The sequence below is a fragment of the Mastigoproctus giganteus genome, chromosome 12, assembly GCF_048544385.1.
Source record: "Mastigoproctus giganteus isolate SK-2022 chromosome 12, ASM4854438v1, whole genome shotgun sequence".
In the NCBI taxonomy this organism is placed as follows: Eukaryota; Metazoa; Arthropoda; class Arachnida; order Uropygi; family Thelyphonidae; genus Mastigoproctus; species Mastigoproctus giganteus.
This window is the reverse complement of record NC_143586.1, coordinates 155,982,894-156,007,492: the sequence shown is the minus strand read 5'-3', so window position 1 is coordinate 156,007,492 and position 24,599 is coordinate 155,982,894. Positions and strand designations below refer to the sequence as shown.

The window sequence follows — 24,599 nt, the reverse complement described above, 5'->3', positions numbered from 1 at the left end:
ACTATACAGTAAAAAGTGAAGACTTTAAGGAATCTAGTGGCATCAGTGTATCTCAACTTTTCCAAGGGAGGGTTTGGTGTTCAACAAACAACAATATAAGGTATAAGAGACCAAAAGAAAAAATTCTCTCTTTGTCTTTTCCCTTGGATAGTGTTTTAAAAGTGGTTCAGTATATCTTGACTTTGCCAAGAGTGTGATGTTCATCTAACAACAATATAGGATAGAAAAGCTCAAAAGGATTCTTATTATTATTTTATTTATTTATTATTATTATTATTTTTTTGTTTACCAGATATTGCTAGTTTCGTAAAAAAGTAGCAGATATTGCTCAAAGAAACTGTTACATGGCCTGCATAACAGGAATTTAGATACTATTTGATTTAGATATTTAAACCAATTGCTTGGGTGAATGGATCACCCAAGCAATTGGTTTAATCATAATTTTTTGCCAAAGCCAGGTAGTGCATGCTAAGAATGTTAGGTTACTGGATGATGCAAAAATCTTGTTGTTTGATAGTTGCATAACTCATCCACAAGTAGAAACTGTCAGTTCCTAATGGTTTTGCTACATATTTTTTGCTAAACTCAAGACCTTTGATTCAGCCCATGGATCAGTGCATAATCAGATATTTTAAGTACTATAATTTCAAGAAATTAGTCACACTAAAGGAAGCACTATGGTGTATAGCATGACTAACAATGTTTATCCCACAGTTCTGAAGCAGTGTTGGCAAAATATTTTTTTCTGATGATGTTCACCAATGAGGCTTGTGCAGATTTTCATGGATTTCAGAGAACAAATCTATTAATTATGTAAAGGGATTTAGTGATACTGCTCCAAGCATAAATCAAAGTGAAGTAGAAAAATGGGCTAATTATCCCATTTCTAATGTTCACTAACTTATGCGTGGAACTACTGAAATTTATGCTGTTTGATAACTGCACAACTCGTTAACAAAATGAGATATTGTTATATCTCACTAAACTCCCCCCGCTAAGCCAAAAGAAACATCAGTAAAGGTAGTGATGGCAGCAATGTGTCAATGATGAGAATAAGAAAATGACCATGGCAAAGGCTATTTCTTCTTTCAATGATCTGATTAATTTTATGGAGAAAAAAATTATTTATTACTGAGTAGGAAATAATGCAACTATGTAAGCTAAAAGATGAATATGTGAAAGAGCAGCATAATCAGAGTAAGCAAACAAAACTGACACATCTTTTCAAGAAAAGACTGCATCATACTCTCCTTTGTTTTCTGTGGTTTTGGTGACAGCTAATCCCAATTATTTAGATGTCAAACTTCTACTGTACAAACCAATAAATACTTTAGAGTATGTAAAAAAAAAAAAATTTTATTTATTTATTTTTTTAAATCAATAACACAATGTATTTTTGCAATTTATTCATAATTGAATGTGTTATTAGTTTTTTGTGCAAGTAGTGAAATGTCTAATATTTCTTGCATTTGCATCATAAGATGTGAAATTTCATAGTGTGTTAAACAATAGGTTTCCTAAAATTATTGCACTTATAGCACTTCTTTGTCAATTGGGTTGAAAACCACAATTTTACTGGCTGATTTTCCATCAAAGATTACAGTGGATATTTTAGCATTAGCATAGGCATACGATGCAAGAAAGCAAGCTTATGCAGCATTAGCCAAAAAAAAAAAAAAAAACCCTTTCCTGTTTCACCCATCCATTCACTCCAAAAGTTTGTTTAGTTCAGTCTTGAATTTATTTAAGCTGTCAACCTCCACAGCAGCAGATGGAAGTTTCTTTCAGAAATCAACCACTGGCTGGCTAAAGGCAAATTTCCACACATCTATTGTACAACTGTCTTGCAAGAGGAAGAATCCCATCAATCAATCAGATCACCTCATAGGTGTATCTAGTCTCCAGATGCTGCAATTTGCAGAACTTAAGCCTTTTTTGGTAAGAACATCCTTTTGTTCCCCTCAGCAATCTTGTTGCCTTTCTCTGTACTGTAGAGTTGCTCGTTCCAGCAACTCTACATCCTTCATAAAATGAAACCTCTAGACCTGTATGTAGTATTCAAGGTGTGGCCTGATCACTGCCTTATACAAAGGGATAATCACCTCCTTATCACTACTAGCAAAATTCCTGTATATCATTGACATTACCTCTTTTAGCAACCTGACTGCACCACTCAGAAACCTTCATATCTCACTGAACAATTACTCCCAGGTCTTTTTCATTCACCACTGCCCTGAGTGTAGTACCACACAATTGGTACATTTCTCTAGGGTTACTGCTATCCATATGCATTACTTTGCATTTGCCAATGTTAAACTTCAGTTGAACCCTGGGGGACTCTACTAATAACATTGGTCCTCAAAGACCAGGGTCCATTTATTACTACTGTCTGTCTTCTCACACTCAGCTATCTTTTTATCCATTGTAGCAACTTGCCTGTAATGCCAAACTGTTCCAATTTGTACAGTAGTCTTCCATGTGCAACAATATCAAAAGCTTTCCCGAAATCCAAGTATATGATATCAAAATTATTTTTTTGCATCCAGTTCCTTTGTGACCACATCATGGTATCCAATCAAATTGGTCAGACAAGACTTACCCTTAACAAACCCATGCTGTGCCTGAATTATTACTGAAGTCTTGTCTAGATGATTCAGCAGTGCTTCTTTAACCAGTGCCTCCTTTAATTTCCCTGGAACAGAAGTTAAACTAACAGGTCTGTAATTACTTGTGATTACTCTGATTTCCCTTTGTGAAATGGGGATACAATTGCACATCTCCAGTCCATAGGGACCTTCCCTGAGTTCAAGGATGTGCTCATAATAGTGGCTAAGGGTTTGCTTACTTTCTTTGCTACCTCCTTTAATATAACTGAATAGATCCCATCCACACCAGGTGCCTTTCTTATGTTTAACTTCAACAATTTCTCCTCCACTTTGCTCTCAGTTATTACAAAATCATTTAGCTCCCTGTTAGAGTTTAATAAGCTTCTATCCACTTTCCTACAGAATTCCTCATGTGAATATAGATGCAAAATACTCATTCAGGTTTTCAACTATTAGAGCAGGATCATCCCCTTCCTTCTAGTGTTTACATAAGTAAGGAAGTCTTTGCATCCTTTGCCAAAGATTTCTTATAATCTGCCTAACCTCCTTTGTAAATTGATTGCAGACTAGCTTATATCTACCATAGGTGAGGTGCCAACCAGGCTAGCCAGGTGGGTAAAGCGTCTGCTTGGCAACCCAAAGGTCAAGTGTAAGTGTTTTTAGGGTCAAGCGGCACCAGGGGTTCCCCCATCTCCGCGTAGTTTACGTTGTGGTGTATTACAGTACACTGTAAATGCCAGAGATTTAAAAGTGTATGGATCTTGGATTGTGTAATGTCGTGTACCATTGTTCTTCTGGCCATTTAGCCGCTGGACCCCTGTTGGGATCCAACGTTGCCCCACTTACGCCCCGTGGAGGCAGGCCAGGAACTCCGTAGACTTAGGCAGGTCCTGCCGCTTAGTTTCCTGAGATTTCGGCATCTCAGGAAAATAAAATAAAGTGATTTTTGTTATTTGCGTTGACGTCGGGATATTATCGCTTTAATTTCTTAGACCGAATGCTGGGCATATGGCGGTTTTGATGTATTAATTTTGATGTGTGGGACTTCACTAGCGTGAAGATAGAGGGGAGGGAGACAGAAGACTGGGGGGGATAAGGCAGAAGTATGGAGCCAATAGAGAAGGCTGCCCCAGTTTCAGTAGGGCATGCCCATGCCCCACCAGAGAGGAAACGGGATGGCGAGAAGGGGGGACCGTGTGACCGTCCCCTCCTCCCGGGGAGTTAGGAATTATAGGTGAAGAGGGCTAGAGTGCCCTCTTCAGGTCTCCAATATGGCCTTTGTCTCACGTCTGTTTCTCTTCATTGTCACTCATGGGGCAAGCTGCATACTTGTGTTCCTCTTTCTTTGGTTCAGCATCCTTCTGATTGTGTGATAGCTTTTTTTTTTTTTTTTACTTCCCTATCAGGTGGGTTCTGTTCTCAACTTTGGCTGGCCTATTCCAATGGCCATCATCATTGGTTGATATCCCCGTCCTTAGTTTCTCGCATTCCTTGGTGTCCATATTTGGTTTCATTACTCCTGTTGGCCTTGGTGGATGGCTATATGTAGTTTTCTTCTGGAGAAGACGTCCTGGGCAAAGCGACTAAAGGCCGCAAATTCTTCTGGTGTGTCCAGGAGATGGTGTTCCTGGGTGTTAGGGATGTATTTAATTCTTGTGATCATTTGACATCTGATGTCTTCGTATATTTCACACTGATGCATAACGTGATACCATGTTACTAGTTCGCCGCAGAGACAGTGTGATTCCTCGATTATGCCCATGGCATTTAATTTGGCCTTGAAAGGCCCGTAGCCGGTGAGTAGAAAAGTAGTGTTTAGGCCTGGGTACAGCCATGCGGGAGCCTTGGGATACAGCTTGGTTACTTGGGGAATAAATTTTTTTGTTACCGCTCCTTTTTCCACGTCTGTCCATCTTCTCTGCCAAATTTGTACGAGGTAGTCCACTATTTTTTGTTTCTCGTTTTTCCTGTTATTGGTGATGTCAATGGTAAGACCGTTGTAGGTGATTTGGGTTCCTTTGGCTAGTAGATACATAAATCCACAGCGGGTTACCTCTAAATCCAAGGGTAGGGTCCCCGCAAGGACCTGTAGGGCACTCTTACTAACCGTGTTACATGCTCCTGTTATTGTTAATAATATGTTGCGTTGGATCGTGTCCAGTATCCTTTTATTCACTGCTGTTCCTGCTTTCTTGTACCATATGAAAGATCCATATGTTATTATCGGGATGAAGATGGCTTTATAATACAGGGTTCTCCTGTTTAGCCCCCAGTCCCTGCGTGTAACTCTGGCAATGAGCGCTGTGTATTTCCGCAGTTTCTCTTTTAGATAGATTAGGTGCGGTTTAAATGATAAGTTCTGATCGATGATCAGTCCCAGATATTTAATTTGCATTGACAGTTTGATTGTTTGTCCTGCCAGCTTGATTTGTGGCGGTCTTCTAAGGTTTAACCTCCCTCTCAATAGTACTGAGTCCATCTTCGTTGGCGAGATTGTTAAGGTATGTAGTTTTGCCCAGTCCTGCAAGGTTTGAAGGGCTTGGTTTGCAAGCGTTTCAAGGTTCTGTCTGTAATCTGCCACGACCGTCAGTACGAGGTCGTCTGCAAAGGCCTGGGCCTCCACCTCCCCCAGGTCCATGGTGAGGAACTCGTCAAAAGGTCAAGGGTTCAAATCCCGTCTCGGGCTTGGATCAGAGTAGAATATGCAAAAATTTTGGGAGGTGCAATATGGCCACAGAAGCCGATGCACCAACAACTAACAAAAAAAAAAAAAAAAAAAAAACCCCTACCATAGGTTTCTGTGTTGCCTGATAATTTATATGCATCCCACAGATTTTCCTTCTCTGCCATTAGTTCATCTGATATCCATTTAAGCCTAAACCTTGAAGAGTATTTCTTAGTTGGTATGAAAAGCCTGCTTCCAAAATTAATTCCTTGAATGCTTCCCATTAAGAATATGCTGTTGATAACATCATCATCAGCTGGTCCCACTGTATAGAATTTACAAACTGTGTGAGGCCACTGTATCGCTTTTATGAAAGCAAAAACCCTTCCCTTTACACCTGATGGTATTACATCTTTAAATCCCACATCACATCAGTACATTGTGTTCACTGCCACCTAGTGGCTCCTTTATCTGCGAATCCTTAATGCATGAATAATGACTGCTGATAATCATATCAAGAGTAGTATTACTTCCTCTGGTTGCCTCTCAAACATGCTGCTATAGAAAACAATCAGTCAATAAATCTACAAAAGTCTTGTTAGTGTGTGAGTGATCAATCCACAAGTTCCAGTGAATATCTGGGAAGTTAAAATCCCCCATTACAAGACATTCTGATTTACTGGCCCATTCTATTTCTCTGTACAGTTGTTCGTTGTACTCATCAGAGTCATTAAGCCTATAACACACTCCTACCTTCATTTTTTCTTTCCCATATAAATCTCAAAATGAGATTTATCTGTTGACAAAGCAATGAAAAGTGTGAAAAACATAGGAACTAAAATTTTAATATTAAACTGGGAATATCATGAAATTGGCAACACATTTAGTGGGAAATGAGACATCTGATCTTTCATCCTGGATTCCAGTTTACAAAAACACTTACCTTGATATGTCAGCATGTCTGGAATCAGGTGTTTGCAAGGCTAATTGTAGGCCCTTGCTCAATACAAAACTTTCTGCTGGTGAGATTGTGGTAACAGTGGATTGCTATGGATAATGTCAGAATGGACTGGCCTGTTTTTGAGGTTGTTATTTGATGAAAAGAAAAGGGGTGGGAGTTTGCATGTCAGTCTTCTATTGTTGTTGATAAAACTGTTTGTTTTTGGAAACTTGCATTCATTAAATTTCTGTAAATCCAATACAAAGAGTTAATCTGTTAATGAGATGATACAAATGAATGAAATAAGTATCTTGAATTCTGTTTTCTCTGATGAAATCCTTTAACTGCAAGGTACTGCATATGGGTACCAGTAATACCAGAATAATTTACGAACTATGTGGTACCACACTCAGGGTAGTGGAGAATAAAAATGATCTGGGGATAATTGTGCAATCAGGCATGAAGTTCTGATTGCATGAAACAGGAATTTTGCAATCATTGATAAGGAGGTGATTATACTGTTGTTCAACGTAATGGTTATGACACATCTTGAGTACTGCATACAGATCTAGAAGCCTCATTTTAGGAAGGATGTGGATCGGTTGGAATGGGTGCAGAGAAGGGCAACAAGATTAGTGTGGAGAAGCCATTCTTGCTAACAGTAAGAACGGCTTCAAATTCTGCAAGTTCTGTAAATTGTAGCATCTGGAAACCAGGAACCATCGCGGAGATATGATTGAGGTGTTTGAGGATGCCATCAACATATATCATACTCAATGAATTAAGTATGATATATGTTGATGACTTCCTTCCTCTTGCTGAGACAACACACACAAGGAAGCAAACTGGGAAAGGATGGTTTGCTTTAAGCCAGCAGGTAGTTGAACAAACTTTCATTTAGTGTTGTGAAAGTGGGTAGTTTAATAATTTTAAGGAAGAACTAGACAAATTCTTAGAGGGTGATGGACAGGTCATGTGTGAAGTGTTTTTTTTTGGATAATGCTGTATAAGTTTGCTTTCTTGCCTTATTGCCACTACTAATGCTAACTACAAACATCTGTAAACTTTTGGGGGTGATTTATATTCTCCAAATTTTTGTAGAGCTATACACTGGCATTGCAGTTTTACACTGTCTTTGGCCCATAACATCTACTGATATGAGAATTGAAGGGCAATATGAAGCAGCATGAAGTGCAATATTCTGCTTAGTTATCCACCTATATGAAACTATCCCTCAGCTACCCAATTTAGATGTTTCATCACATTTTCTACTATCCATTTTCTAGTGTATACAACTTAAATGAAAAATTTAACTCATTAGAAACAAAACACATAATTTAATCACATTACTCAAGTGTTTTTTAGTTTCATTAAAATATGAAGCATACAGATTTCATTATCATAATACATGATTCCTACCTGATGTTTGATGGAGTCCAATACAAACCAACGTTGTTTCCAACCTTTCAATAAGGCTCCCCTCTTATACAGATACCCTTCATGGGTTCTATTTTCAGCAACATTTGATGAAAACTGATCATAATACTGACTGCTGGTCTGCATTGTATTAACACCTAAAGGTAAATTATATAAAACAGTTTACAATTAACTAACACAGGTCAGAGATTAAAAAGTACAAAAATTGTAACGATAACGAATCATGATTGGTTAACTTTACTCTTAGCTAATCACGAAGATTCAGTACCACAGGCAGGTATGTATTTATAATAGTTAATCTACAATATAATAGTAGTAATGTATAATTTATTTTAAAAATAAATGATGTAGCTGAGTAGAACTGCAGGAGTGCAATAGTTATATGCATTTCAGTTGACTATGGTTTGAGCCCACATGACTGCTAAATACAGTTAATATTCTTGTTAAAATGTCTAGTTGTAACTCCCCTGGCCTATGTGGTTGTACTGGGGTATAAACAGAACATTTTATTTTTTCTCCCTTCTCACCGTATACCTAAATTTAGTGATTCCTAACATCATTGTGCTATTAAAATAAGGGTTGGAGGAGGGAATCTCACTAGGGTTGTAATGGTTCCTGTCTCCTGAAACTGCTTCCATAGTGCCGAGACGACACTGCATGACACATTAAGCCAACATGCCACCTCCACCTGCGACTGGCTGGCTTCAAGTCATCAAACATCTTGCCATTTCAAAGAATCATCTAACTATGATGACTTGCCATCCTGAGTACTGGAGATGTGGCTATCCCACTGGGCAAGCCAAAAAAACAGGAATGAAGTAATGTGGTTGCAACCCGTGTTTTTTTAGGGTACGAATAATTTGCATAATGAGTGGCTCTGTAAGGTGGTAGATTGATTTTTATTGGATACATGGAATTTGCATTCCAGGATGCCTATTATATCAAATATTTACCTTCGGTGACACTGTTCACAATAAAATATTCACAAAAAGCATTTTGTTCCTTTAATTTTATCAAGCAGTGTATTACAAGAGCTGAAAAACATCAACCGGGACATCATCATCAGTTTAAGTGAGATTTGGAGAAAAGCTGAAGATTTGGTCAAACTAGAAGATGGACATTGGCTGTACTACAAAGGGACAAATAATGGATAGTGTGGTGGAATTGGGTTCCTGATCAACAAAAGACTAACAGATTCAACCATAAAAGTAGAAAGTATTACCGAAAGAAATGCTTGCTGTGCTATTAAGCTAAACAGAGTTACTATTCTCTTCACATTATTCAAGCTTAAGCTCCTATAAGTAGCCGTAGTGACAACGAAGTTGAAGAATTTTATGAAGATGTATTGCGCCTTTACAGCACTATAAAATTGTAATGGGAGAACTGGTAAGACTGAGAATGGGGAAAGATCTTTCGGCCCATATGGAACTGGAAAAAGAGATGATAGAGGCAATCTACTAATTAAATTTTCAGAGGAACAAAATTTGTTCATCATGAACTCACTTTTTAAGAAAAGGCCCAATGAAAATGAATGTGGAAGAGCCCTCTTGGAAATACTAGTGAAATTGACTTAATATTGACAAATAATAAAACAATATTCACTGATTTCTCATTCTCGAACCATTTTAATGTTGAAAGTGACAATCGGTTACTGAGAGAAAAAATCAAAATTGATTGCAAGAAAGAATGAAAGAAATTGGTCGAGTCAACTAAAGTGAAGATCGCCACTAACCAACTATTGAAAAATCATCAAAACTTTGACAATTTTTTCAATCAGATATTTCAGCCGATAATGACAAAGCCATTAAGACTATTGTAGACACTGCCTCTGCCCTTGCACCTATTGTGAAACAAGAAAAACCGACCAGAATATCAAAAGAAAGAACTGCTATGATATGGAAATGACGAGAAATGAAGCAGAGTGGTAACATAAAACACAAAATAGAATATGCAGAAACGTGCAAGACCATAAGAGAGCGCCTAAAGGAAGAAATGCACAAGTTCGATGTTAATCTTGTCAGAAGAATGCCAAAGAAAATCAAGGGCTAAAGAAAGCAAAATGAAAAATGGTTACACACAAGAGCCAAATGTTTGCTTTGAAGCTTTAAGATGGTGCAACAACAAAAAATACTAAAACAAGTTGAAGAATTTTATTCAAATCTTTATAAGGATAAAGGACAACAACCGGATCCAACACCAGATGCAGAAGCTGTACCAGAAATTTTTGTAGAAGTAGACGATGCTATAAAGTCAATGAAAAATGTCAAAGCAGCAGGACTCGATGAAGTCACTGTTGAAATGTTGAAAGCTGAAAGCCAAACTATTTTAAAAATGCCTTCTACTCAATGAAGTATCCTGTAGCATGGTAAAATGCAGAAGCCATGCTACTGCACAAAAAAAGGTGACAAGGCAGATTTAAAAAAACTACTGACCAATAGGCCCATTGCCATTTTGCTACAAGGTTTTCACAAAGATACTTTCAAGAAGAATAGGCACAATACTTGATGAGACATAACCCAAAAACAGCAGCTTCAGTACAATGGATCACATCCAAACAAAGCAGCAAGTTATAGAGTGGCACAATGAATACAACCTTCCGTTATGTATAGCCTTCATTGACTATAAAAAAGCATCTGACTCAGTCACAAAACAAGCAATAATCAATGCCCTAATCAACTAAGGTGTAGACAGAGCTTACTTCAATATTTTCCAATCAATATATGAAAAGGCTACTGCATCAGTACAGGTCAACAATGAAAAAGTTCAGATAAACATAGAAAAAGGCATCCAACAAGAAGACACAATCTCCCCAAAACTATTTTCTGCCCGTTTAGAAGAACTTTTTTGCGTGCTAAATTGGGATAATAAAGGACTCAAGATAAATGGAGATTACCTGAATCACTTATGGTTTTCAGATGAGATCATTCTCTTTGCCAATGGTCCAGAAGAATTGCTGCAAAACATTGAAGAACTGCAGCATGAAAGCAAGAAGTTCAGTTTGAAGATGAATATCAAGAGAACACAGGTTATGTTCAACTAATTTTCCATACCAGAGAAAATCATGGTCAATGGACAAGAACTAGAAGTGGAAAGGCATGTTTACCTTGGACAAAAAATTTCAACAAATGGAAACATCATGATGGAAATTGAATGGCGCATAAAACTGGGATAGCATGCATTTGGAAAGCTTAATATAGTCTTCAAGATAAACTTACCACTCTGTCTCAAACAAAGTTTTTGAGCAATATAATCTTCCTTGTCCTAACATATGGTTGTGAAACATGGAAATTGAATGCCAAAGCTTTACAAAGACTGAGGGTCACACAGAGTGGAGCACTGAATTTTGAACATAGCCAAAAGAGACTGAAAAACATGCATGGATTTACCAAATAATGAAGGTCTGTGACATCATTGAAAGAACAAAGCACTTAAAATGGAAATGGGGCAGGTCATATATCAGGAAGAACTGACGATAAATGGAATAAATGAATTTTGGAATTGATACTACTTGACTCTTAAATGCCCAAGAAAAAGACCAAAGATGAGGTGGATTGATGAAATTGTGAAATTTGCTGGTGTACATTGGCAACAGAAAGCACGGAACCACAGTTTCCAGGACTTGCTGAGGAGGCCTTCATCCTGCAGTGGATCAACAATGGCTGAAGATGATGATGAGTTTCAGATAAGTCTTTCTCAGTTATGTTCAGTTTAATTTATTCCATTTTTGCTTGTTTATGGATTTATTTAGACCATAATTTCTGTGTTACTATAAGGTCAATCAATGGCTTCTTGCAATTTAGGTGATGGTTTAAATTTTTTAAATGCAATTATTGTTGGTTTATCATTTAATGAGGTCTGCAGGTCAAAGAAACTGATGTAGAAAGAATTTTTGTTATTTTACATATGTAGCGTGACTGAACATTTTGATCAATGTTGAATCATATTCACATAGTTGAGATGAGCAAGTAGATTCTGAATAACTGTAAAGCTCCTACACAGTTTGTAGAGTGTACTACATGTATAGGTCTCCATAGCCGAGTGGTCAGGAGCCGGAGTGCAGTAGCACACGCTCTTTGAGTAGACGGGGGTTCATGCTCCTGACTACTAAATACAGTCGATCTGACAACCCACACTGGACCAGCGTGGCAGATTATGGCCCATTTCCCTCAGCATGAATTGTTGAGGAGGCTTCCATCCTGCAGTGGGTTGATAATGGCTGCAGTTTTTTTTTATTACATGTATGGTAAAGTTTGCATTCTATTAAAGAGAGAGCGCTTTTTATTGCTTTTTATGATATAAATTACAGACTTAAGTTATAGTTTACATTGATCGGTGCATGAAACTGAAAGCAACACTGAATTTAAACAAATGAATGGTTAAGAAATGCACTATAAAAATTTAAATAACTGGTCTGACAACTTTCACACTGTTTAAGATAACATTTAAAATAAAGTAACTTTTTCTAGACAATCATCTACCCTTTCCCAGATTGTGCAACATGGAATGATCATCCCAGCTTGGCAAACAGGGAAGATAAATCATTTGAAATGAAGAAATGTTTTTTTTTTTTTTAGTTATGATAAACTGAAATTTAATTTCAAAAAACTTACTTGATGCTACAGATGAGTTTTCTGCACTACCACCTTTTGATACTGATGCTGAGCCAGCTCCTGAATCACCAACAGATTTATATTTTGTGCAGTTCTTTGGAACAGACTCTAAACACTTTTCGTGACAGTTGTAACCACAATCAATACATCTCATACCTATTAACATATCAAAAGCTAAATGTAGTAACAGATTATAAACACACACACACACACACACACACACACACACACACACACACACACACACACACACACACACACACACACACACACACACACACACAATTATTATTATTATAGTCAGAGGTATTAAAAAAAAAAAACGATATTTATCAATAGCATTAGCAGAGGCATATGATGCAAGAAAGCAAGCTTATACAGCATTAGCAATAAAAAAAAAAAAACCTTCCTATTTCATCCATTCATTCGCTCCAAATGTTTGTCTAGTTCTACATTGAATGTATTTAAGCTGTCAACTTCTACATCAGTTGTGATGGAAGTTTGTTCTAGCAATCAACCACCGCTGGCTAAAGGCAAATTTCTGCACATCTATTCTACAATTGTCTTTCCTCAATTTGAATTTATGTCTTCTCAGGTGATTAATCTCTGCATGTACATAAATAATTTATATGTTTTGTTGTGTCTGAACAAAAGTTAGCATAAGACAAATTGTAGATCAAGCAGAAATTATGGAAGAATGTGAAATATATGAGGGCTGCTCTAAAACTAATGCCTTCAAATTATTTTCTATAGCACTGTGGACATGCCAATTTAAATTGTGTCACTTAATTCCAAGTCTCAGCATTTACAATTATTTTTATACATATTCACCATCACTTTAAATATATATTCTCCACTACTGAACAAAGACACATTTTCTGCTAGCAGTGGATGGCTTAGTAAATTTTTAACAGAAATAACACTGTTTTGAAGACTGTATGGTGAAAGTGCATCTGTGAATGACAAAACAGTGAATTTGCATTTGCCATCTTTAACAACAAAATGAACCCAAAGATGTCTTTAATTTAGATGAAACTGGCCTCTTTTATCGTGTTTTACCAAAAATAAATCAATCACAAAGATTCCAACCATTCTTTCAGTTATAAAAAAAGAAAAACAAAGAGTGACAATTTTACTGGTGTAAATTCTTTGGAACAAAAATAACAACCATCGATAATTAATATTGTGCTGAGACCAAGATGTTTTAAAAACATGATTATGGCATCCATAATCATGTTTTTAAATGGTGATTTTTTTTTTTTTTTTTTTTTGTATGCCAAGACAGAAATATGGAAGACAAGTGCTATTTTTTTATGAATGGATTCATAATTTGAACAAAAAACGAAAAAATTATTTCTTCCTGATAATACATCAAGTGTTTGTCAACAATCAAGTATCCAGATATTGAGTGTTTGTCAACAACCAGAGTATCCTTCATTCAAATTGTTTTACTGCTGATGTATTTTAACTACATTAGTAACAAATGTGGACATGGCATAAAATGTTGAAGAATTAGTTTAAAAAAATTTCACTCGCAGTTGTTGAAAGCATAAAATTGGCCTGGAATAGTGTTAGTGAAAATACTACACAAAGGTGTTTCAATAGAAGTGGAATTACGATACCGACATGGAGGCTGAACTTAGAATTAGAATGGATTTTAACCCATTTACGCTGGGGCAACCCACCGGTGGATCGTTGCTCTAATATCCACTGGGCAAAGCAATCCACTGGTTGGTCGCTGTGGCTAATTATCATTGGATGTTGTGATCATGGGTGTCTCGTTGTGCTATGAGTCTTATATTCAGTTCTGGCATTAAGCACCCAGTGTTTAAGCATTTTATCAGATTCACCAGTCCTCCATATATATTTATCTACCAAGTGTCAGCCCAGGATCAATATTTTTTTATTTATTGAGATTTTTGTGGGTTATATAAAATTGTAGTTGGAATAGAAAAAGAAACCAATAGTTGACAGTTTTTATTTCAAATATAATTTTATTTTTGTTTACAGTGAATTATGTTGAAGCATTCTAGACACAAAGTGGGTTGATTTTCACAATCTTGACAAAATGTTTTAACTTTTTTTGCCTTCTGGTCTGCTTCTTTCTTTCCTTCTTTTTCAGAAATTTTCTTTTAACACTCCCTGCAACGTTTCCTAACTTTCCTTGCTTGACCTTCCATTTTACAAAAAAGTATGAATTCTGCCAGGTGCCTTTGTCACCTTTATAGTAGTCTTGCTATTCAACAAACTGTATATTATATTTTCTCGGAATTGAAGGATGGATAGACGATTATTAGTCCCAAATTACCACCCGTGCATTGACTAGCATGGTACCAAAGATGATCTCCATTGCAGCTTTTTTATACCATTTTACAGTTTTAAGCGGGCTACTATAATATGACACCATTTGGTCAGATATATCCACTCCCTTCTTTGCTTGATTTTAGCTGATAATAACATCAGGTTTCTTGATTTTTTTTTTTTCTCCCTTTATATTGTTCTTTCCTGTCTCAATAATTTTACACTGATGAGTTTTGCATGTTGTTAGCATCATTACTGATCTTTTATAGATCCATTTCATTGTTTTCACTCCTTTGTTATTCTCAAGAGCGATTATGTCTCCTTGTTTCATTTTTCCCCCTGTAATATTCCTTGGTATTCCTTTTCAGTTGCTTCTTAGAGTCCCACAGAGAAAGGTTTTCTTTTCTAATAACTTTTGCGTTAGAGGGAAACTGGTCTAAAAATTATCCGAATAAAGAACACGTCCTTCATCGAGCAGATTAGCCATCAGTTTCATTGAGACGGCATGGGAATGTCCTTTACCTTCCACTGAATCAACCTTTCCGGTATAAGTAAAGATTTCATGAGTATATCCCTTGAGCAAACATAATTTATAAAATTTGATCCCATATTTATGAGATCTGTTAGGGATATACTGGTGAAAGACTAGCCTTCCACAGCAAGGGATCAATCTTTCATCAATGACCAAGTTTTTTCCTGGCTTTAACATGCTTTGAAAATTCCTATTGGCTTTATCTAATAAAATTCTGATTTTGTTGAGACGGTCTTGTCCATTGGCAGTTTCATTGTCAGAGAAATGCCAATATTTCAGCAGATCTAGGAAACAATCTCTACTCATAGATTTCCTAATGAGATTATTTGACTATAAATCTTTTTTTGACCAGTGTAATCTTATATCTGGGACATGAACAATTCCCATTATCAATAATATTCCAAGAAATTTTTTCCATTTCCAGTTCAGTGGTTGGTCTCCAATTAGCTTTCCTCTTTTTGGGTGTTCGTATATTACTAGCTGCTGATGATAAACAGTACTGTGCATATCTGTTGGTTTCAGTCACTATCATAGAAGGATATCGTCATCGACAGGACAGGATTAGCATTAGTAGAGGCATTTGATGCAAGAAAGCAAGCTTATGCAGCATCAGCCAAAAAAAAAAAAAAAAAACCCACTTCCACTTCACCCCTCTGTTCGTTCAAAATACCTGTCCAGCTGAGCCTTAAACTTATTTAGGCTATCAACCTCCACTACAAGGGATGGAAGTCTGTTCCACCAACCAACCACCCTCTGGCTAAAGGCAAATTTCCTCACGTCTATCCTACATCTGTCTTTCCTCAACTTGAATTTATGCCCTCTCAGGTTATTTTTCTGAGCTAGAGGAAGAATCCCATCAGCACTGAGCATGCTCAAACCATTCAAGGCTTTATACACCTCTATCAGATCACCTCGCTGGTGCCTAGTCTCCAGACACTGTAATTTACAAAACTTAAGCCTTTCTTCGTAAGAGCACCCCTTTGTTCCATTCACTAATCTTGTTGCCCTTCTCTGTACTCGTTCCAGCAGCTCTACATCCTTCTTGAAATGAGGCCTCCAGACCTGTATACAGTACTCTAGGTGTGGCCTAACCATTGCCTTATACAAGGGAATAATCACTTCCTTATCCCTGCTGGAAAAATTCCTGTATATCATTGACAATACTCCATGAGCTACTCTTGCAGCCCGTCTGCACTGCTCAGAGAACTTCATATCTGCCTGCACAACCACCCCCAAGTCCCTTTCATTCTCTACCACTGTCAGTGTAGTACCACAGAGTTGATACGTTGCTCTGGGGTTGCTGTTTCCCATGTGTAGTACTTTACATTTGTCAATGTTAAACTTCATTTGCCACCTCTCAGCCCATCTGCTCAACCTTTCCAGATCCTGTTACAGTAGCATAGTGTCAGTAGTGTCCTTGACAACCCTGCCAACCTTTGTATCGTCTGCAAACTTGGACATTAAGCTTGATATACCATCATCAATATCATTTATAAATACAGAAAACAATAATGGACCCAACACTGAGCCCTGAGGGACTCCACTAATAACATTAGTCCACGATGAGCAGTGTCCATTGATTACCACTCTCTGTCTTCTCCCCCTCAACCACCCCTTTATCCATAGCAGCAATTTGCCTCCAATGTCACACTGCTCCAATTTGTGTAGCAGTCTTCCATGTGCAACAGTATCAAAAACCTTTCTAAGGTCCAAGTATATAATATCAAAGCCATTCCCTGCATCCAGTTCTTTTGTGACTGCATCATAGTATCCAATCAAATTGGTCAGGCAAGACTTCCCCTTAACAAAACCATGCTGTGTCCGAGCTATAACTGAAGTCTTGTCTAAATGATCCTGCAGTGCTTCTTTAACCAGTGCCTCCATTAATTTTCCTGGAACAGAAGTTAAGCTCACAGGTCTATAATTACTTGTGTCAGCCTTTGATCCTCCTTTGTGAATTGGGGTCACATTTGCACATTTCCAGTCTATGGGTACCTCCCCTGAGTCGAAGGAAGCTCTCATAATTATGGCTAAGGGTTTGCTTACTTCCTTTGCTGCCTCCTTTAATATAACTGGATAGATCCCATCCACCCCGGGTGCCTTTCTTGTGTTTATCTTCAACAGTTTCTCCTCCACTTTACTCCCAGTTATTTCAAGATTCTGTATGCTAGAGTTGAATACACCTCTGGCATTCCCCTCGCTGAATAACTCCTCATGTGTGAATGTCGATGCAAAATATTCATTTAGTTTGTTAGCTACCTGAGCAGGATCATCAACAGTTGACCCACCAATATCAAGTGGACCAATCTGATTCATCCCCTTCCTTCTAGAGTTTACATAAGTAAAGAACTCTTTGCTGTTTTTCTTTGCATCCCTTGCCAAGGATTTCTCGTAATCTGCCTTCGCCTGCCTAACCTCCTTTGTAACTTGGTTGCATATCAACTTGTATCTATCATAGGCTTCTGTGTCATGTGTTAATTTGTAAGTATCCCATGCATTTTTCTTCTCTGCCATATGCCTCATTAGTTCATCTGACATCCATTTTGGCCTAAACCTCGAACAATATTTCTTAGTTGGTATGTAAAGCCTAGTAGCTTCCAAGATAAGTTGTTTGAATGCTTCCCATTTTGCATTTGCTGTTGGTAACATCATCAGTTGGTCCCACTGTATAGAATTTAAATACTGTCTCAGTCCATCGTAGTCGCCTTTACGGAAGCAATAACCCTTCCCTTTACCCCTAATGGTAGTTACCTCTTTGAGTAAATCCCACTTCAGCACACTGTGATCACTGCCACCTAGTGGTTCATTTATCTGCAGATTCTTAATGCATGAAGAATCACTACTGATAATCAGATCAAGAGTATTACTCCCTCTAGTTGCCTCCCGAACATGCTGATGTAGAAAACAATCATCCAATAAATCCACAAAAGCCTTGCTAGTGTGTGAGTGACCAACCCACAAATTCCAGTCAATATCTGGGAAATTAAAATCCCCCATTATAAGACTCTCTGATTTACTGGCCCACTCTATTTCCCTGTACAGTTTCTTATTATACTCATCAGAGTCATTAGGCCTATAGCACACTCCTACTCTCAATTTTGATCTCCCAATGCTTACGTCACACCAAACTGACTCAACACTGCACTGTCCAGCGATGTCGACTGGCTTCACTTCCTTGGTTTTTATGTGTTTCTTAACTAATAGCATAACCCCTCCCCCCTTCCTATCCTGTCTATCCTTTCTGTAGACGTTGTACTCCCCAAATTGCAGTTCTGCATCCCTTATATCTGTGTGACACCACGTCTCTGATATCCCAACAATATCTGCCTTTAATGTTTTGAGCAATACCTCAAATTCATCAAATTTATTTACTAAACTCCTAGCATTGGTATATACGCAAGTATACCTGCACCTGTTTCTATTCTTAGCTACCCTAACACAACCCATGTGTTTACTTGTACCGCAATGGCTCCCAGCAGTCTCTAAAATATCATGCATCTTGTTTTTCAGGCTTCTGCTCATTCCAATACAAGCAGTGCAAGAATCTCTTTCACCTCTGCCAGTGGCTACTGTTAATCTATTGGTCTTTGTCTCCCCCCCAAGCTAGCAGTTTTCCGACCCACCTAACACTGCCTCGATAGCATCAGCAAATATTCGTCTGTTAGAAACAGTTTGTATATGTGTAAGGTTGATTCAAATTAACATCAACAAGGATTTCAGCATCTTTATTATATTCATTAATTGAAATTTTAGTTTTTCCTCCCTCCTGCCAAATAACATTTTCAGACTTAGGTGCATTGAAGATTACTTGAGAATTTGGGTCATTATTTTAATCACTGATTTCATGATATTCATCACTTTCATCAGATTCTTCTGAGGTTTGGATCTTATCATCACCATCACTGTAATTGGAATGTATGTCTAAATCATGTAATTCTGACCCGTTGTTGGATTCATCACTAAAGAAATATTGTGGCTTCTCTTTTGTCCAAAAGTCTAACTCTGTTCTTGATGTCCCTGGACGATTTTCATCATGTTTTTGGGCACCTTTTTCTTTCAAAAGAGGTACATCTGAATCTTCACTATCACTTCTATTCATCAAACATTCATTTTTAGCTCGTTTTCCGTAAAAAGAAAAAGGGGTTCATTTCAAAACTTTTTAGAAATAGGTATCTATAAATATGAAATACGACAAAAATTCGAAATATCTAAAGAATTTACCCCAATCTCTAGATTATAGCGATAAACGAAAATATTCTCTACACGTGCATGTATTTGAAATGAAGTCAATATGGAGGCAATAACTATTGTCAGTCTCACAGAGTACGAACAAATTGGAAGACAATGCTCGTGGTGGTACCAGGAAGTAATTCGAGCATGTGCATTAATGACTCACTGGTGCTTATCCCTGTTCATTGACAATACTTAGTGCCACAGGGCGGGACAAACCACTGGTGGGTCGCTATCAAATGTTCATGAAAAACAAATGACAACCCATTTTTCTTGCACATACTGTGTTATTTGTCACTTAAATGAACCGAATTATGAAAAAAACAAATTCGTCATTTGGGAAATAAGAGTCTTGAGTCTATCTGTCTCTTAGGCTTCATGTTAAATAAATGCCCCAGTGGGAATGTGTTAAAGAAATACGAAAATAACTTGTTCAACTTGGACAGCAGATAAATGTAAACATCAAAACAGAATTTGAAGATTCAGTCACATCTGAAAATGATGGCAAAAACTGGGGAGAACTTAAGTAGACTAAGAACAAAATTCATTCATAAATTTTATTTTGAAAAAGGAAAAAAACGACAATTTATTTTGAAAAAATGAAAGCTAGAAAATTTTACTGATTAAAGAAAAATCTATCTAATCTAAGTTGCACCTTTTTTTTTTTTTTTTTTTTTTTTTTGTGGAGTTCTCGGTAACATTGAATGGCATTATCTAATGGTCGCTGGGCATTATAATCTGACACTCTACGTCTGGATTATATTCATATTTAAGTCTCAAGCAGTTTCCACTGTCCTAAACATTTTTTCAAGTTCTTTTAGGGGAAATTCTTTTTCTCATACTTTACTAGCTCCTTTGTTACACTCTGTACTTCTTCTGCTTCCTCATATGCTTGTTCTTGGTCTAAAATCTCCAGATGCATTTCCATCCAGCAAAAGTGTCAGACAATCTTTTGATGCCTTGTAACCTGGTTGAGTTTTTTCATTTTCTGATAGAAAAGTTCTAGAAGGCATTTTTTTCCAAAACAAACCCATTTTATCAACATTAAAAATTTGATTTGGTTATCTTTGTACCCACCTTTTCCAATAATTTCTATAAATTCTTTAGAAAATTTTTCAACAGTATCTTTGCACTTGCATTTCCTACAATATGGACATTATGAATCCATGAGCTTTTTTTAAAACAAAAGAACCAACCACGACTTTCCAAAAATGTTTCATCAACTGCCCCTTCTCTGTAATTTTCTTCTGTTACATTTTCTTTAAGTGCGTTGAAAAGACTCGTAGCTTTAATTTGAATTTCCATTTGGCTTAATGGAATTCGCTTCTGATTGCAATCTTCTAACCATATCGATAGTAGATGTTCCATATTTACCATTAGATCACTCCTTTTCTTTATGATTGTTTTTGAGGCAAAAGAGTTGGTAGTTATTCCATACTCTTTGTACTGATTCTTTTCTTTTACAATTCTTCTTATAGATGATTCATTTATTCTTTTGTCTAGTGTGAGTTTGGCAAACAAAGTGCCTTCTTCATGGCATTTCAGATGACTGAGAGAGTGTGGGAGTGTTCAGTCATTCACTAGGCCAAATAAAGCAATTGTTGTTGGTGCGCGGAGCGCATATGGGATTGCAATCAGCATTTGTCGTGTTTCAAAACTACTGATTTTAAAATTGGGTGTAGTCTTGTAAATCTACTGCGATTTAAAACTTTGTGACAGCTGGATATATTTAGGGACTCTAACCACAGGTGGTGATAGTAGTGTCAAGATTGGTCGATCACCTCACTACTGCACCTGGGGTTTAGGTCATGATGAGTTGACCAAAAATGTTCTGCAATTGCAGAGTATTCAGAGTCACCCATGCGTATGGACCTGTGATGTTCCACAAGGCGGTACTGAAGATGTCTGGAGTTTTCCCCTACATAGCAGCTGCCACAATCGGGCAAGTAATCTGGTATACAATACCACTGCATAAGAGAGGGGCGATGGGCATTTTTAATCTTGAGACAAAAGATTGTAGACTCCTACCAGGAAGTTGTATGCATTTCATGCAGTACTCACGCAGGATCTTAGAAATCTGGTTTGAGACCCCCGGGTAATACGGAATATAAGCAGTAGATACACTGTCATGTCGCGAGGGGACAAGGGCCTCAGATGAGTTGCAAGCTCTTGTGCTTGTAGTAAGCACCTGTCTAACACATGGGCTGAATATCCACAATTGATGAGGTCAGCTTTTACTCTAGAAACCTTGGTGTGTCATGTGCCTGGCTTCCTCTGAGCTGGAATGGCTCCAAGCTCGAGAGAGAGTAGAGTGCGTGCAGTGCTGTTTACACGACAAGGGGCATGGGCTGACCTGTAGTTCATGAATTTCCCGCAGCACATTCGTTCCCGGTATAGTGAGGTTTCCAGACGAGAGCCCACTCACCTCACCAAAACATCTAGGAAAGGACGTGTCCCATTTCCTTCCAATTCCAAAGTGAACTGGATGAAGGGAGGGAGTTGAGGTACTCTAACTATAGCGCATCTGAACCTCAGGGGATGATGGTGAAAATATCATCCACATAGCTGTACCACATGATGATTGGTACTGGCGGGTTCAGGAATATTTGTTCCTCTAACTCCTCCATTGGCAATGACAAGGGCACCCATAGCCATACCATGTATCTGTTTGTAGAGAGAATCGGCAAATGTGATGACACAGGTTAAGGGCAGCACAGATATCTTCTGTAGATAGTGATGTTCTATCTGATAGGCTGGGGCCATTCTCTAAAAGCTGTCTGGCACATACGACGGCCTACTGGACTGGAATGGAGGTAAATAGGGAGATAACATCAAAGGGTGTCATAATCTCGTGGTCAGGAACTGTAAGGTGTTCAGTGAGGCAAAGGAACTCCTAGCTGTTGGAGACAGCATGAACAGCATTTCCCACTAGGGGCGTTCTAAGATGGGCAACGTGTTTTGATAGCTCATAGGTTGGTGAATTGCAGCAGGAGACGATGGGCCAGAGAGGGATGCCTGGCTTATGCACCTTTGGCAGGCTGTAAAATTATGGGAGCTGGCAGCCTGTGGCATGTAACTGCCAACACATTGACCTTGAGATCTTCCCCGATTTGAACCACTCGTAAACCAACTTGTTTACCTTTGACTCTAGTCGCCCCGGTACCTTGGTGGGTGAGTCATGTGCAGGTTCGTAGACATTATGATCAAACAGGAGGACAAGAGCTTTGTTCAAATACTCCGAATGATCCAATACAACCATGCTGAGCTGTATTGGATCATTCGGCAATTAGTAGTAGTAGTGGCATGTGATGCAAGAAAGCATGTGTATGAGCTTATGCATCAGCCAAAAAAAAAAAAAAATCACACCATTCCCTCCAAATGCCTATCCAGTTCCTCCTTAAATTTATTCAACCTATCAACTTCCACAACGACAGATGGAAGTTTGTTCCAGCAATTAACCACCCGCTGGCTAAAGGCAAATTTCCACACATCTATTCTACATCTGTCTTTTCTTAATTTGAATTTATGTCCCCTTAGGTTCGTAATCTGAACAAGTGGAAGAATCCCATCAGAATTCAGCGTGCTCAACCCATTCTCCACTCCCATGACAATTTGCCTGATTGGCATTCTCGATAGTAGAATGGCGAACTTCATACCGGAGGCGAGAAGATCAGTCTTATCGGAGGTCAATTGTTTGCTGCTAAGATTCAGGACAAAATTAGCATTGTCAGTAGGATGTGTATGCTTTCTTGAAGAGTGAGTCTCTCTGATTAGGTTAAGGAACTTACCTTGATGGAGAGAGCGGTAAGTGTCGGACACACAGTTGGCCTGGCAGCAAAGAGTGTGAATTAGCCTTGAGAATGCTGATGGGGAGATGAAACCTCTTAGCTCCTGCATGAGTCTCAATTTGTTAAAGCCAGCTCTCTGTAGTTCGAGGTGGAGGTAACCAATCCACACTTTCAAGATTTGGAGACCGAAGTTGAAGCAGGTGTGTTTCATAGGAGCGTGGTTAAGGGAGCTTTATAACTGAAGCCTTTGGGAATGATGTGATTTGCATCTGTGCACGAAGTGTAAATGTTGCTTGTTCCAGGATAATGAGATAAAGGACTTCTGAAGTTCAACACAAGTACTGTATGCATGAAGGCCATAATATGAACGAATGAAAGTGAATGGGCCTGTGGCACTGGTTTCCATGGTTTAGAAGAGAATACAGCAGAGCCAGTGGAAGCAGTAACTAAAATAAATTTATTTTATTTCAGTTACTGAGATTTAGTTATGTTTGCATTTCTGTATGTATGTATCTTTCTTGCTGAGGAATGGGTTCGTTACCCCGAAAGCTACTTGTCCTATTAAAATTCATTAAATTTATTTTAGTTACTACTTCCGCTGGCTCTGCTGTATTCTCTTCTTCTTAACCATGGAAACCAGTGCCACAGGCCCATTCTTTTTCATGATTAGAGTGACTTATTTTTTCCGAATAACGTTTTTTCTTTAAAGCATCACTCAAAAGCAAACAAACAAAAAAATAATGGAATTTGTATAGTCGTATCTTTTTTCTTCTCTTGAACTTGCTCATTGCATTTTAAATAAATTAATTTTTCTTCATCCAACAATTATTTCGACTGAAAATTGCCAAACCAAAGCAAAACTTTTTTGCTTTTTTTTGCTGAAGTGACAAGAACAGAGAAAAAACAAAACCTCAGTTACAAAATTGATGGGCAGGTTGACATAACAATGAAATTCACTAGTCCAATAGAGGTTTCACATACCTCGATGTCTGAATTGAGCAGTTCTAATGTACTTGGGGGGAGGGGAAGGGAAATAGCTGTGTATAATATTTTCCTTTTAAGTGGCTTCCACAGCTAATTTTCAGTAAATAGTGATTTATTTGCACACATGAAAAATAATAAAAGAAAGAGCTAAGGAAATTTTTCATTACTCTAATGAAATGTATTTTTCAGCTGCATTAAACATTAAGCATTTTCTGTCTACCACTCTCTCAGCTGTTCTAAAATGATATGAGCTAGTCACCAACTCACACTATAAATTGAGCATTTAGTGTCAGACAACATTAACTACAAAATTGCATTTTTGTATTGAGACAACTTTAGTTTTACTTCATACTAATAACAATGCATATCATGTCACAGAAATGTATCTCTAGTACAGTGGTTCCCAAACGGTGTGCCACAAGATTACGAAAAATTCCATTGAGTTCAATGGCAATCACCTTTCGGTGTGCCAGTAATATTCGTATTTTAACTTAAAGTGTGACTTG

At 37.8% G+C, this 24,599-nt stretch overlaps 1 protein-coding gene across 1 annotated transcript in view; it reads right to left on the bottom strand.

Moving 5' to 3' along the window:
• Positions 1 to 24,599, bottom strand: part of Sbf (SET domain binding factor) — a 540,931-nt gene that overhangs the window by 9,922 nt on the left and 506,410 nt on the right. The window contains 2 exon segments of the mRNA XM_090386505.1: positions 7,631 to 7,785; positions 12,259 to 12,414. Of these exon segments, the coding sequence (XP_090242631.1) occupies positions 7,631 to 7,785; positions 12,259 to 12,414 (311 nt within the window).